Source organism: Nanorana parkeri, unplaced genomic scaffold, assembly GCF_000935625.1.
Source record: "Nanorana parkeri isolate BGI_ZX_2015 unplaced genomic scaffold, ASM93562v1 scaffold435, whole genome shotgun sequence".
In the NCBI taxonomy this organism is placed as follows: Eukaryota; Metazoa; Chordata; class Amphibia; order Anura; family Dicroglossidae; genus Nanorana; species Nanorana parkeri.
The window spans coordinates 943,284-955,967 of NW_017306703.1; the positions used below are offsets into that span (position 1 = coordinate 943,284).

Consider the following 12,684-nt stretch of genomic DNA (forward strand, 5'->3'; position numbering starts at 1 on the left):
CTATCATTCGTTTTTCATAGTAAGCATATGATTTTCAAAGTGAACAGCCTCTACTCCCTTGGTAAGTCAACCCCATTATCTACGGGCAGACATTGTGGGTCCGACTTCCCAAGTCCTTTTTTCGTGAAGAAACGTTTCACATCTTCTACATAGGGATTGCTAGAGCTGCGAGGTATGAGAGGCAGCAGTAAACAACGTAAGGTGCCCATACACTGTGCAAATTTTATCCGGTTCTTGATCAACCAGCCGAGATTTGCACAGTGGGTGCCCCTGTCGGCACCCTTTCAGCCGGCATCCCTTGATCGGCTGAAAAACATTCGAACAAACAGAGCCGGTAGCCAATGACCCGTGGGAGATTCCTCGATCAACGCTCGTAAGTGTTGATGGGGGAATCTGTTATATTTTCTTCATTCAGCCCGCAGGTTGAACAAAGAAAGTATTACTGTTTGTGGCCATCTTAATAGTATTGTGCGCTGTTGGATGCAAGAAGAATGGCATATGTCATTCTTTCATATGAAAAGGGGATTTTTCATTTTGCCTTGTGCATCTTAATTTCTGTAGCATATTCACAGAATCGGTCATATATCCTGTTTTCTTAATGACTTTTTTTTTTTCTATTCACAGTACTATGGAAATTATCCCCCACAAACCAGTTAAGAAAAATAAAGAGCAGAGACCGAGGCATCTCCTGACTGACCTTCCATTACCTCCTGAGCTTCTAGGAGGAGACCCATCTCCTCCTGAGTCTCCAGAACCCAAAGTAGCAACACCTCCACAGCCATCTGTAAGGAAGAGACCAAAGTAAGTTTTTGTGTTTCCTTTTTATTGGTAAATGTTTGGTGTGCTAGCTGAACTATTGTTACTAGGTACCTCCAAAAATCTCAATGGTTACTGCATGATATCTCCACTTGGCTTCATATGTTAGGTTTGCCTTCCTGTTTGTGTAGAGATTGATGCTGTGTCACAAAGCGCCTCTGCACTTTGATATAGGATAAATATAAATCTGGTTTGCTGGTAAATGCCACAATTTTATCTATGGATCCTGTCATGCATCATTTGCTTAACCCTTTTTCTGCTGAACCAATTTTTACACCAATTCTAAAATGCTAATTTGTAGTGTAAAACTATTTCTTATAATTACCTAATATAATATATATTTTCTGACCTGTAAAATAAAATGGGAGTTGCATTTTTTTTTGTCATTCTGTGTTTGCACAAATAACAAAACGATATTTTCAGTAAAATTACATTAAAGAAGAATTATGGGGAGACTGAATTACACTCCCCATCCCCATAATTCGAGCCGAGGTGTGACACTGCTGCTGTCACATGTCGGCTCTATAGATTGAGAACTGAGCGATCACACCGCTAATCACTCAGCTCGCGATCTTCTCCCTGCAGAGAGCGATGACTGTCAGTCATTCCTCCCCTCAGGGATTCCCCCTCCCCTCTGCATTCCTCCAGCACTAACTGGAGGTACAGATGGTGGAGGGGGTGGGCACAGCTGGCACTGCCTCTCTAGAGCTGTCAATCAGGCAGCAGGGTGGATCCTGAAAATATTGTTGGGATCTTTCCCGGCCGAAGCGTGGCTCTGTGCGAGTTTTAGGTCACAGGAGGACATTAGCATATGTCCCCCTGTGACCCTAAAGAGAACTACAGCCAAAAAAAGTTGGGCATAGTTCTCTAACATTCATTTTCATGTTCACAATATGCATTCCAATTTATTGTAGATTAAAGGAAGACTCAAGTAAATAAATATCTCGTATATCAGATGCCTTAAAACTGCTTGGACCTTTTTAAAATGGTAAAAAAAACTACCATAACCAAAATTTTACCATAACTGTCATAACCAAAAACCTTTTATAATTCATCAGTTTAGCGTTATCCTGTAAATAATGGCTCTAGGTTAAATATCTCACTCTTGTGTGTTCAGAGATACCTGTGTGTTGTATAATCAACATTTACATGCACAGTTGCATTCCGTATGTGCGTGGGGTGGTGAGGGAAGCGTTAAGACCCACGTAAGTGTAATATTTTCCTCTGTGTCCTGTTGGCAGAGATTTCCCAGAGACACAAGTGAGAGCAGATCACTAGAAAATGAAGGGGATTCCCCTTCTTGGATAGTTATTACCAGGACAGGTGTCCTCATTGGAAGGTTAACACTTACCTCTTGTACTGGTAACAACTGTAACATTTTGGATTTCTCATCACATTCTCTGTGACAACGGTCATCAGGACAAATAGAGAGGGTTAATCTACTTAGCAGGGACATGAGCAGCAATTAAACATTTAACTCAAGTTTGAACTATTCTCTACTCTTTGCACTAAACATTTTGTATATACATACACATTAATGAATTACAAGACTGTGGCAAATGTAGCTTATACTTATATATTTATCCTAATTATAGAAGTTTCTTCTGAATAGAATTAATTTATCCAGGTTAATTCAGCTTATTACCACGGGATAGCAGGCTTTCACAAAACTGATTCAAAGGCTCTGCTGTCAAATTGATGGCTGCTGTCATCCTTGATCAGTGGTTTAGCCATAGTTTGAAATCTAAATGTAGTAGTATTATTATGGTCAGTCTATGAGCACTTATTTCAGTTTTTCAGCGATTCTAGCCAGTTGAGCTTTCCTAAAGCTTTTAAAAATCTTTGGAACTCCATGAAGATCCCTGTACCTAAGTTCCTAAAAAATGTCACAATCACATCTAACAGTGCATGTATTTCCCCCATCTTTCAGAATATGCTGTCCCCGTTATGGTGAGAGGAAGCAGACCGAAATTGACTGGGGTAAACGCTGTGTGGATAAGTTTGATATCATTGGTATTATTGGTGAAGGTACATATGGACAAGTTTACAAAGCCAAGGACAAGGATACAGGTATGGTTTTATTATCAAACAGCTAAACTCTCAAACCTTTTTTTGGCTCTATATGTTTGTTAAATGTTTTATAAACTTATGCCTTTTATGTCATTTACATCAGTCATTTTTTAGAGATGGCAGGTACCAGAAAAAGGAAAAACATTTAAAATAATTTGGTTGCTTGAAGTGCTTAAAGTTGCTTCATAGTTGTCCGATATTTAAATTGATACTGCATCTTTAAATTAGGCATGCACCAAGATTTCGGCCGCTGAAACATTTCGGCTCAAAATGGCACTTTTGGCAACATGCTGAATATGCCATGATGGTTGAAAATTCAGTGTATCCCTAGCTTCTCTCCTCACCGCCGGGCCGCCGGTCTGTGTGATTTCTGATGCAGTGTCCACTGCCCAGCGGGGAGGAGATAAGCTTTCAGGAGGCAGAGTGGTGGTAAAAGCAATGTCTGGATCCCAAACACTGCGGGCAGTGACCGCTGTCATCTTCCTCCCGCACCCGCCTCCTGTGTCAGGATGCCGAGCAGTGTGGATGGCGACAGCTGTCATCTGCAGGCGGCGGAGCTCTCCTCCCGAACCTCTTGACTTTGCCTCCTGTGTCAGGAAGGAGAGTGGTGATTGGAGGAGTGAACTGTGATCTGCCACAGGAGGCGGAACTCTCCTCCCCCTCCACCCGCCCCACCTCCTGTGACAGCCCATTCAGGATGGAGAGCAGCATACAAACACTCGCCGATCAGCTCAACAGTGAGTGTTTGTAAATAACTGGACATGGTGTGCTTACTATGTCCTGGATATGAATGGTAAGGGATCGACATCACTTCCTGTTCATTCATGATTGTGGACATTGTAAGTTATACTATATCCACAATGTATAAATTAACTCACTGTAGAGGCTTCCTGTTGATTCATAACAGGCTGCAGAAATTGTCCTCAATCTCTTTGTATTTTAAAAGGGAAATATCAGGGATCTGTTTAGACCCCTGATATTTCCCTACAGACCCAACAGTAAAGTAAAAAAAGAAAAGTAAATATAAAAATAATTTTAACATTTTTTTTTAAAAGGGTTGGAAAAAAGTCAGTTTTGTTTTTGGCCTGACAATTTTTTTTTCTATTTTCGGTCTCAATGTTATTTTCGTGCACTTCTACTTTAAATATTTTTTGATGATGAGAAATGGCAATTGTTGTAGAGTAGCAGTTTCTGAATGGCAAAGGTTTAATTTGCAAAGTCAGATTAAGAAACCTGCAATCAAGATGGACAGGTGCTGCATGCAGCCTCCTGTTTAACTCAGTGACAGGAGGCGGCTACACGTTGACCCCAGTTTGCACACCCAAACAGGTACAGATGCACGCCCTTGGACGAAGACAGCTTGCATCCAAGGGCATGGTTCTGTACCTGTACGGATGTGCAAGCTGAGGTGGGAGTGTAGTTGCATCCTGTCATTGAGTTGTACACCTAAATGCAGCAGCTTCATCAATCAAGATGAAAAAGATTCTGGCCTTGGTTTTATATAGATCTATAAATATAGATCTATATCCGTAGATATAGATCTATATCTATAGATATATATAGCCATTTTAAATGCATGCTTAGCAGTTCTGTTATTTTAATAAAATAAAGCCCTTCAAAAGGAGTAGAATACATTTGTTAGATCAGAAGCTTTATATACAAAATTCTATGGAACTCCTGTACCTCTGCATAGGACCAATCCACAAATATCCTTCTCCTATTTGAGATGCAGCAAAAATCTTTGACACACATTTTCTGGTTTTGCCCAGAAATACGAAAATACTGGACAAAGCTACATCTCCAGCTACATGGACTTGATGGACTTATGTCTTTATTCAACCTCAAATACTATGTAACTTTGATGACCCAGACTGGTTGCTCCATGCCTGCACACCCACAACTTATCTTCTATACACTGAGAACCGCCTTGCAATACACTCCACAAAAACCCTCTTATGATACTTTATTAATGGGGATGTCCAGATACCGATACTAGTATCGGTATCGGGGCCGATACCAGGCATTTTCACAAGTACTTGTGAAAATGCCCTGATTCTTAAGGCAGATACTGGTACATTTTTAACCAGTTGACATCCGCGGTGTTAAACCCCCTTCCCATCCAGGCCATTTTTCAGTATTCAATTTTATCTCCTCCTCCTTCCCGGCGCAGGCCAGCCATGGACAGCCTCACGGGCAGAATACTAGTCTGCCTTGGGGACATGTGTTCTGCTTTGGGGACATGTGTTCTGCCTTGGGGACATGTATTCAGTTCTGGTGACATCTGTATTTAGCCCTGGTGAGAAACTTCCTTAAAATCATCAGTCTGTGTTGTTTTAGAAAAAATGGATGAAGGGATATCACCAGCACACCAATCGAAGGATTTCAGCAAAAGTCCATCTTAATGACAAATGCCATTCAAAATACGAGCACCCGCCTGTATATACAGGACATCTATTGATCACATATCCCTTTAAGAAAAGGTATCGGCAAGTACCTGAGGGAAAGTACTTGTAGTTGTACTTGATCTTAAAAAAGTGGCATTGGGGCATGCCTACTTATTAACATCATAATCCCTCTCCACTGGAGGTCAGAAACTGTTCTGACACTGAACAAATGTATAGACTATGTAGTCTACATCCATCAAATGGAATCAACTCTACACTGAAAACAGAATAGGCTTACACAAATCAGCAATAGTTGGTACGCATGGATGGTATTCCAACAGAAAACTCTGAATATAGCAGGCTGTATATGCTGACGGGGCAGAGCCGCGCTGTATCTGGGAAAGATCTTAACAATATTGTCAGGATCCACCCTGCCACCTGATTGACAGCTGAAACTGCCTGTCTAGAACCAGAGGCAGCTGTGCCCGCCCTTTCCCCTATCTGTCCCTCAAGTCAGCGCTGGAGGAACAGAGTGGTGGGGCAATCCCTGCTGGGAGGAATGACTGACATTCACCTCTCTCTACAGGGAGAAGATCATGAACTGAGCAATCAACAGTTTGTGATCACTTAGTTCTCGATCTATAGAGCCAATGTGTGACGGCTGCGGTGTCGCATTGGATTTAACTATTGGGATGCGTGTATTTCACTCTCCCCATAATTCTCCTTTAAGAGAAAGGTGTAAAGAATGGGGAAACTTATAGCTTTAACATTGATGGTATTGATGGACCTTGGTTATTATCAGTCCTACAAAAACAAGATATATGGAAGACTCCATAAGGGTTCTTCATCTCCCCTAATCCTCAACCCGCCCTATCTTCCGCCCTCCACTGTCTGTTCATATTTGACTACAGAGTTCGTATATGAACATCCTACCATGCCTACGCATACATACATGAACAATAATTGATAAGTCGAGCATTACAGGGGCAGGCATTTGCAGAGACCTGAGGTTGATAGACAACCACACGAACAAACTCTAGCACTTACACTACACACCTCCAGCCATACATTTTAGACAGCATACCACTCGCAACACATTGAATGTTGACTGAGGTACCAGTTGTCTATAATGAAAATGTATGCCATTTGTCAACGAAATATGGTTGGGACCTTTGCATACCCCTTGTTGTGTTTTTGTGCAAACTAAAGTATTTCTAATAAGCTTAACGCTGAACTCTGGGGGGGGAGGTGGGGCGGAGACCAGTCCAGTCACCTTGCACAAGGAAAGAGAGCAGAAGTGATCAGTCTTTATTACAGGAAACTCCTGCACAGCGGCAAAGTTTCTTGCTGGATTACTGCACAGATCGAGAAGAAATACACAAAACACACCAAGGTTAAGTAAAGATACACATGCCTCTTCTATTTAAACAATATTTGGTTATCCCAGAGTTCAGCTTTAAATTACAAGTTGTAAGGTGCATTATTTACCATTTTTAAAGAGTGAACACTTTGTTCTTTTTTGTCATTGCCGCATATTGTTATTGGTTTTAGTAGTTGCTGTACTTAAAGTGACATTAAACCCTCAGATTTTTTAACATAAGCCATTACTGTAATGTGTGCCTTACTGTAATGTGTGCCTTACTGTAATCCAGGGTAGTTTCCCTTCTCTTTGCTGCTCTTCCTTTTAAATCCTCATGTCTTCTCATGCTTGGGGAGAACTTCCCTTTGCAGCTGAGTGCCTCTTCCTGTAGTGCTGGCTCAGGTTGCAAACCTACACACAGACACCGTGTATCCATTCCTCAGACAAGGCAGTCTGCTGCAAAACAGAAGTTCTGCCCAGCATGAGAACAGATACAGATTTAAAAGGAAGAGCAGCAAAGAGAAGGGAAACTACCCTGGATTACAGTAAGGCACACATTACACTATTGTTTTATGTTAAAAAAATCTGAGGGTTTAATGTCACTTTAACAGACTGAAGACAGGAAAGACTAACTTAATTTTTTTATGATAATCTGCCAGGAGAACTTGTGGCCTTAAAGAAAGTACGTCTAGATAACGAGAAAGAGGGCTTCCCTATTACTGCTATCCGTGAAATAAAAATCCTTCGCCAGCTTATCCATCGCAGTGTTGTCAATATGAAGGAGATTGTCACTGACAAGCAGGATGCACTGGACTTTAAGAAAGACAAAGGTGACTTCTCTGAAGAATCTTTAGCCTCATGTGGCTTATCATGATCTGCTCAGGGTGTCTTGTAACACTGACTGTTTCTGTGTATTAGGTGCCTTTTACTTGGTGTTTGAATATATGGACCACGACCTGATGGGGCTTCTGGAGTCTGGGCTTGTGCAGTTTTCAGAAAACCACATTAAGTCATTTATGAAACAACTTATGGAAGGACTAGATTACTGTCACAAGAAGAATTTCCTGCACAGAGACATCAAGTGTTCCAACATCCTGCTGAATAACAGGTGACAAACCATAACGGATAATTTTTCACACAAATTATGTTTTGTAGAGGCAAAAAACTCACATTGTGCTCTTTTTACAGTGGGCAGATCAAGCTGGCAGATTTTGGATTGGCAAGATTATACAACTCAGAGGAAAGGTAATTGTAAACTTGTGATTACTCTGATTGTATAGGTTTTGTTGTTTCATATCAGATCTCAAGCTATTTTGGTGTAATACCTTGAGGTTGTTTGTACAGAAATAGTAATGCTTTACTCTAGACCCTAATCATTGTTCAAATCTGTGTGTGTGTTTCCTGCAGGTGTATAGGGTTGTTGTGCTTTTCCAATCCATTTAATTTGTCTCTCTGGCCCTCTATTCTGCTGCATGACAGTTTTCATGATACTTTGATACCATGGACATTAACACTAGGCTGCTTCATGCATCATATGCAAAAGAAAGAATAACACAAGGACGGCGCCTTGTCTTTGTGAATTACGTTTATTAATATGAATAAATAAAATGCTACTCACAAGGCTAGATGAGTCAGACATGTAAAACAAATCCATCTCTATACCACAGATAGTCTTGCCTGGTGAACACCCACAGCTAAATTTTATGGAGCTGAGCCTGCCAGCTATGGGCCTTTCTAACGTGTTTCAGGGATTTGCCCCCTTCCTTTAGAAAATGAGACCTTATATTCTCTGTGATGTGAGGACTATTTGCGATATGGAGATGTGAGTAGCATTTTATCATTACAACCCCAATTCCAAAAAAGTTGGGACACTGTAAAATCGACATGAAACAGAATGCAAGGATTTGCAAATCTCATAAACCCATATTTTATTCACAATAGGAAATAGAAAACATATGAAATGTTTAAACTGAGAAAATATACCATTTTAAGAAAATAAATGAGGTAATTTTGAAATTGATGCCAGCAACATTTCTCAAAAAGCTGGCAAAGTAAGTGGTACTAACAAGGAAGAGCTGGAAGAACATTTTGCAACTAATTAGGTTAATTAGCAACAGGTCAGTAACATGATTGAGTATAAAAAGATTATCTTAAGGTGCCCATACACCTTACAATTATTGTACGTCGTATAATTGTCGTACGGCGGCCCCATCCTGCCCCGATTTATCACAAGGTTCAATCAGCGGTTGTTAAAAAAACACCTGGACGAATTGCGGTAATCGACCGCGAAAATCGTGCGATCGACTGAAGTTTCCGAACATGCAGGAAAGACAAGAGTCGTATGATTGTACAGTACTGGCGGTTGCACACTACCCATACACCTTACGATTGTCGCACAAAAAGTCGATCGCATACGATTATCGTACGATAATCGTAAGGTATATGAGCACCTTTAGAGAGTCAGTGTGTCTCGGATGTAAAGATGGGCAGAGGTTCACCAATCTGAAAAGCTACATCTAAAAATTGTCGAAGTGGCTAAAGCTGGCCACATACCTTACAACTGTTGTAAGGTTATTAAAAAAAACGTACGATCTGCCCAGGCAGATGGTACTTGCGTTATTCGCAAGCCCGCCCCTCTGAGGGGCGGGCTTCAGATGACCGCAATGTTGAACGGGCAGTGTGCCCTTGCGCACACAGGCCCGTGCGGCATTTATCTTGCGAACATGCCACACACCCGGCGACAATCGTACGATTCTCAGCGGGTTTTCGAACATGTTCCTGAGATAAAGTCTTGCGACCATACAGTAGAAACGGTCGCAACGCCTTCCACACACCTTGCGATAATCGCCCGATCGCGTTATTTCCCGCGATTATTGTACGATTATCGCAAGGTGTGTGGGCACCTTAACGCTAAACTGATGACCGTGCTTTTATAATAAAAAAAAAATCTATCTATCTATATCTGTATAGATAGATATAGATCTGTATAGATAGATCTAGATCTGTATAGATAGATCTAGATCTGTATAGATAGATATAGATATATATACATGTATATATCTATCTATAGATAGATATATATATCTCTATTGGGATGCCCCTCCAAATCATTGGATTCAGGTGTTACAATCACCTCCATGGCCACAGGTGTATAAAATCAAGCACCTAGGCATGCAGACGCTTCTACAAACACTGGTGAAAGAATGGGTCGCTTTCAGGAGCTCAGTGACTACAAGCGTGGTACCGTGATAGGTTGCCACCTGTGCAGTAAGTCCATCCGTGAAATTTCCTTGCTAGTAAATATTCCATGGCCAACTGTTAGTGGTATTAAAACAAAGTGGAAGCAACTGGGAACAGCAACTCAGCCACGAAGTGGTAGGCCATGTAAAATTACAGAGCGGGGTCAGCGCATGCTGAAGTGCGCAGAAGTCGCCAACTATTTGTGGTGCCATTAATTTCAATTAATGCCCCTTGGCCGCAGTGGGATCGCCTGTATGCGTGGTATTGCAATGACATGCGTTCTGGTGCGAGTGCAAAAAATATGCATACCGATTTATTCTGGAGTAAACTTTGTTTATAACTCCATTTGTGTATTTGATGGAATTATTTTTTTTATTCGATTAATGGAAGAATTGGAAAAATAATCGGCCAACTTATTGATTTATGAAAATAATAGATAGTTGCAGCCCTACATATTTCAGCAAGACAATGCTAAATCTCATACTGCATCTATGACAACCGCATGGCTTTGTAGTAGAAGAGTCCAGGTGCTTAACTGGCCTGCCTGCAGTCCAGACCTTTCACCAGTTCTAAATATTTGGCACATCTTGAAATTAATAATATGACAAAGAAGACCCAGGACTGTTGTGCAGTTGGAATCCTATATCAGGCAAGAATGAGACAACATTCCTCTCCCAAAACTCCACCAACTGGTCTCAGTTCCCAGACATTACAGAGTGTTGTTAAAAGAAGAGGGGATGCTACACTGTGGTAAATATGACCCTGTCCCAACCTTTTTTTTAGATATGTTGCTGCCATCAATTTCAAAATTACTTTATTTTTTCTTAAAATGGTCAATTTCTAAACAGTGAATATGTTTTCTGTTTTTTATTGTGAATAAAATATGGGTTTATGAGATGTTGCAAATCATTGCATTCTGTTTTTATGTAGATTTTACACTGCATCCGAACTTTTTGGGAGTTGGGGTTGTATTTATTCATGTTAATAAACAAACATACGTCACGAAGACTCAAGCTGTCCTTGAGTTATTCTTTCTTTTACATATGCTGGAGACTTTCCTGGTGGAAGTTGGTTGGCGGCCTGTTCTTGTGAAGAATTAAGCCTGTGTGGAGTGGGCAAAGTTGGCTCTAGGCTTTTTTTTTGGACATACAACATTTTGCTTTATGCACCATGAATGGAATGTTGGCATCACAGGATTTAGCTTCAATTACACTTTCTGTATTTGCTTTTTGCTATTGCAAAACAGCTTTGTGTCTCAACTATAATTTTACATGTGTTTGGTTTTCTCTTTTGGTTCTCGGCATTAGGCTTTAAATATTTAAGCATGTTGAGCAGTGCTTCTCAACTACCAGGCTGTGATTTGACAACTATCAGTGTTCTCCAAGTATTTCCAAAGCTGGCAGTTCTTTATTTTGTGCACCTGCACCAAATGCTTTCCCTGTGCCAAGCCATGGCTTTTCCTCTACTGCTGTCAGTCTCTGCGTGCAACTCCCAGGCTGAGCAGGAAGCTGAGAGGTGCTGCAGCGCAGAGAATGTGGAATGCCTCTGCCTCAGTGTCAGCCTGCACAGAAGCAGAACCAGGGAGTAGCAGTAGGAAAGTTCTAAATTATGAAGAGTTAATAAAGTATATGAAGGAAAGCACCAAATGGTACATACCCACCCATCAATCTGACCAAAATATAAAGGTTTGGGTGTATATGTAACACTTAGCCTGTCGATAAACATTAAAATACCCCCTAGAACTTAAGACTAAGTATATGTCCAGCCAAAGGTTTGAATAGAGTGGAGAAGGATTATAAAGCTTTGATGGAGAGATTTTCCCCTCATTCACTGTCCCAATGATAATGGTTTCCCCAGATAGGAAGTGATAGTATATTCATCAAAGCAACATGGACAAAAATAAAAATGCTAGGGGAATCTGTTTGGAGACATTGAGTTAGAGTTCCTCCAAAGGAACCCCAGACATCAGTAAAAATTCAACAAGGGATCTAATCCTTCCCCATTTTATACAAAACTTGTGGAAAAAAAAGTTCTCTGGACATGCACTTTAAAGAGACAGTCGTTTCAACAAAACTTGCCATAAAATATGTGCATTTAACCTATTTTATACTTGTTATTCGCCTGTAAAATCCTCCCTTGTGTAGACATCCAAAAGTCCTGAAACTTCTGCAGGATGCTGACATCTTGGATGTTGGACACTCCCAGAGAGGACTACAACCTGTAATAAGGGAGGGGACTGTGCTAAGCAATTAACTATTTCTGGGGTAGACACATTTTCTAGCAAATTCAAAGGAGCGTTGTAACCAAATATAAAACAAATTATGAAAGGAGAACACACTGCAAATGTTTAAAATTCTTGATATTTCTGTTCTATTACCTGAATATTTTTTGCAAGTTAGTGACGGGGTCCCTAACCTTCAACTTCTGCCTAACCCTGAATGCAATCTCTTACACTAAAGTAGTGTACACTTAATTAGGGCTGCAGCCAACTAATCGCTCATAATCGATTATGAGAATAATTATTAGTTGCAGCCCTACACTTAATTGTTTGGTCTCTGAAAGTGTAAAAATCCTGTGCCAAGATTTCAAGACCAAAATATATTGACTCAACATTCTACATCTTTAATGTTTATGTGTAGGCGGGCAGTCCATAAAATGTACATTTTATTAGCTAAAGCTATGCTTTACTGTACTGGCTTGCCCGGATTCTATGTACCAGGTAGTCTATATGCCCTGAACAAAGTCGGCATTTTAATTGGAAAAAGCATCTTTAATGCCGTGCATAAATAAAGATATACAATAAGATATAGACAA

General features: G+C 40.6%; 1 protein-coding gene across 1 annotated transcript in view; it reads left to right on the top strand.

Annotated features, from left to right (window-relative positions):
* Positions 1–12,684, top strand: part of CDK12 (cyclin dependent kinase 12) — a 62,432-nt gene that overhangs the window by 21,468 nt on the left and 28,280 nt on the right. The window contains exons 3-7 of the mRNA XM_018560166.1: positions 625–801; positions 2,747–2,886; positions 7,290–7,460; positions 7,549–7,738; positions 7,819–7,875. Coding sequence (XP_018415668.1) covers positions 625–801; positions 2,747–2,886; positions 7,290–7,460; positions 7,549–7,738; positions 7,819–7,875 — 735 coding nt within the window. The remainder of the gene's footprint in view (positions 1–624; positions 802–2,746; positions 2,887–7,289; positions 7,461–7,548; positions 7,739–7,818; positions 7,876–12,684) is intronic.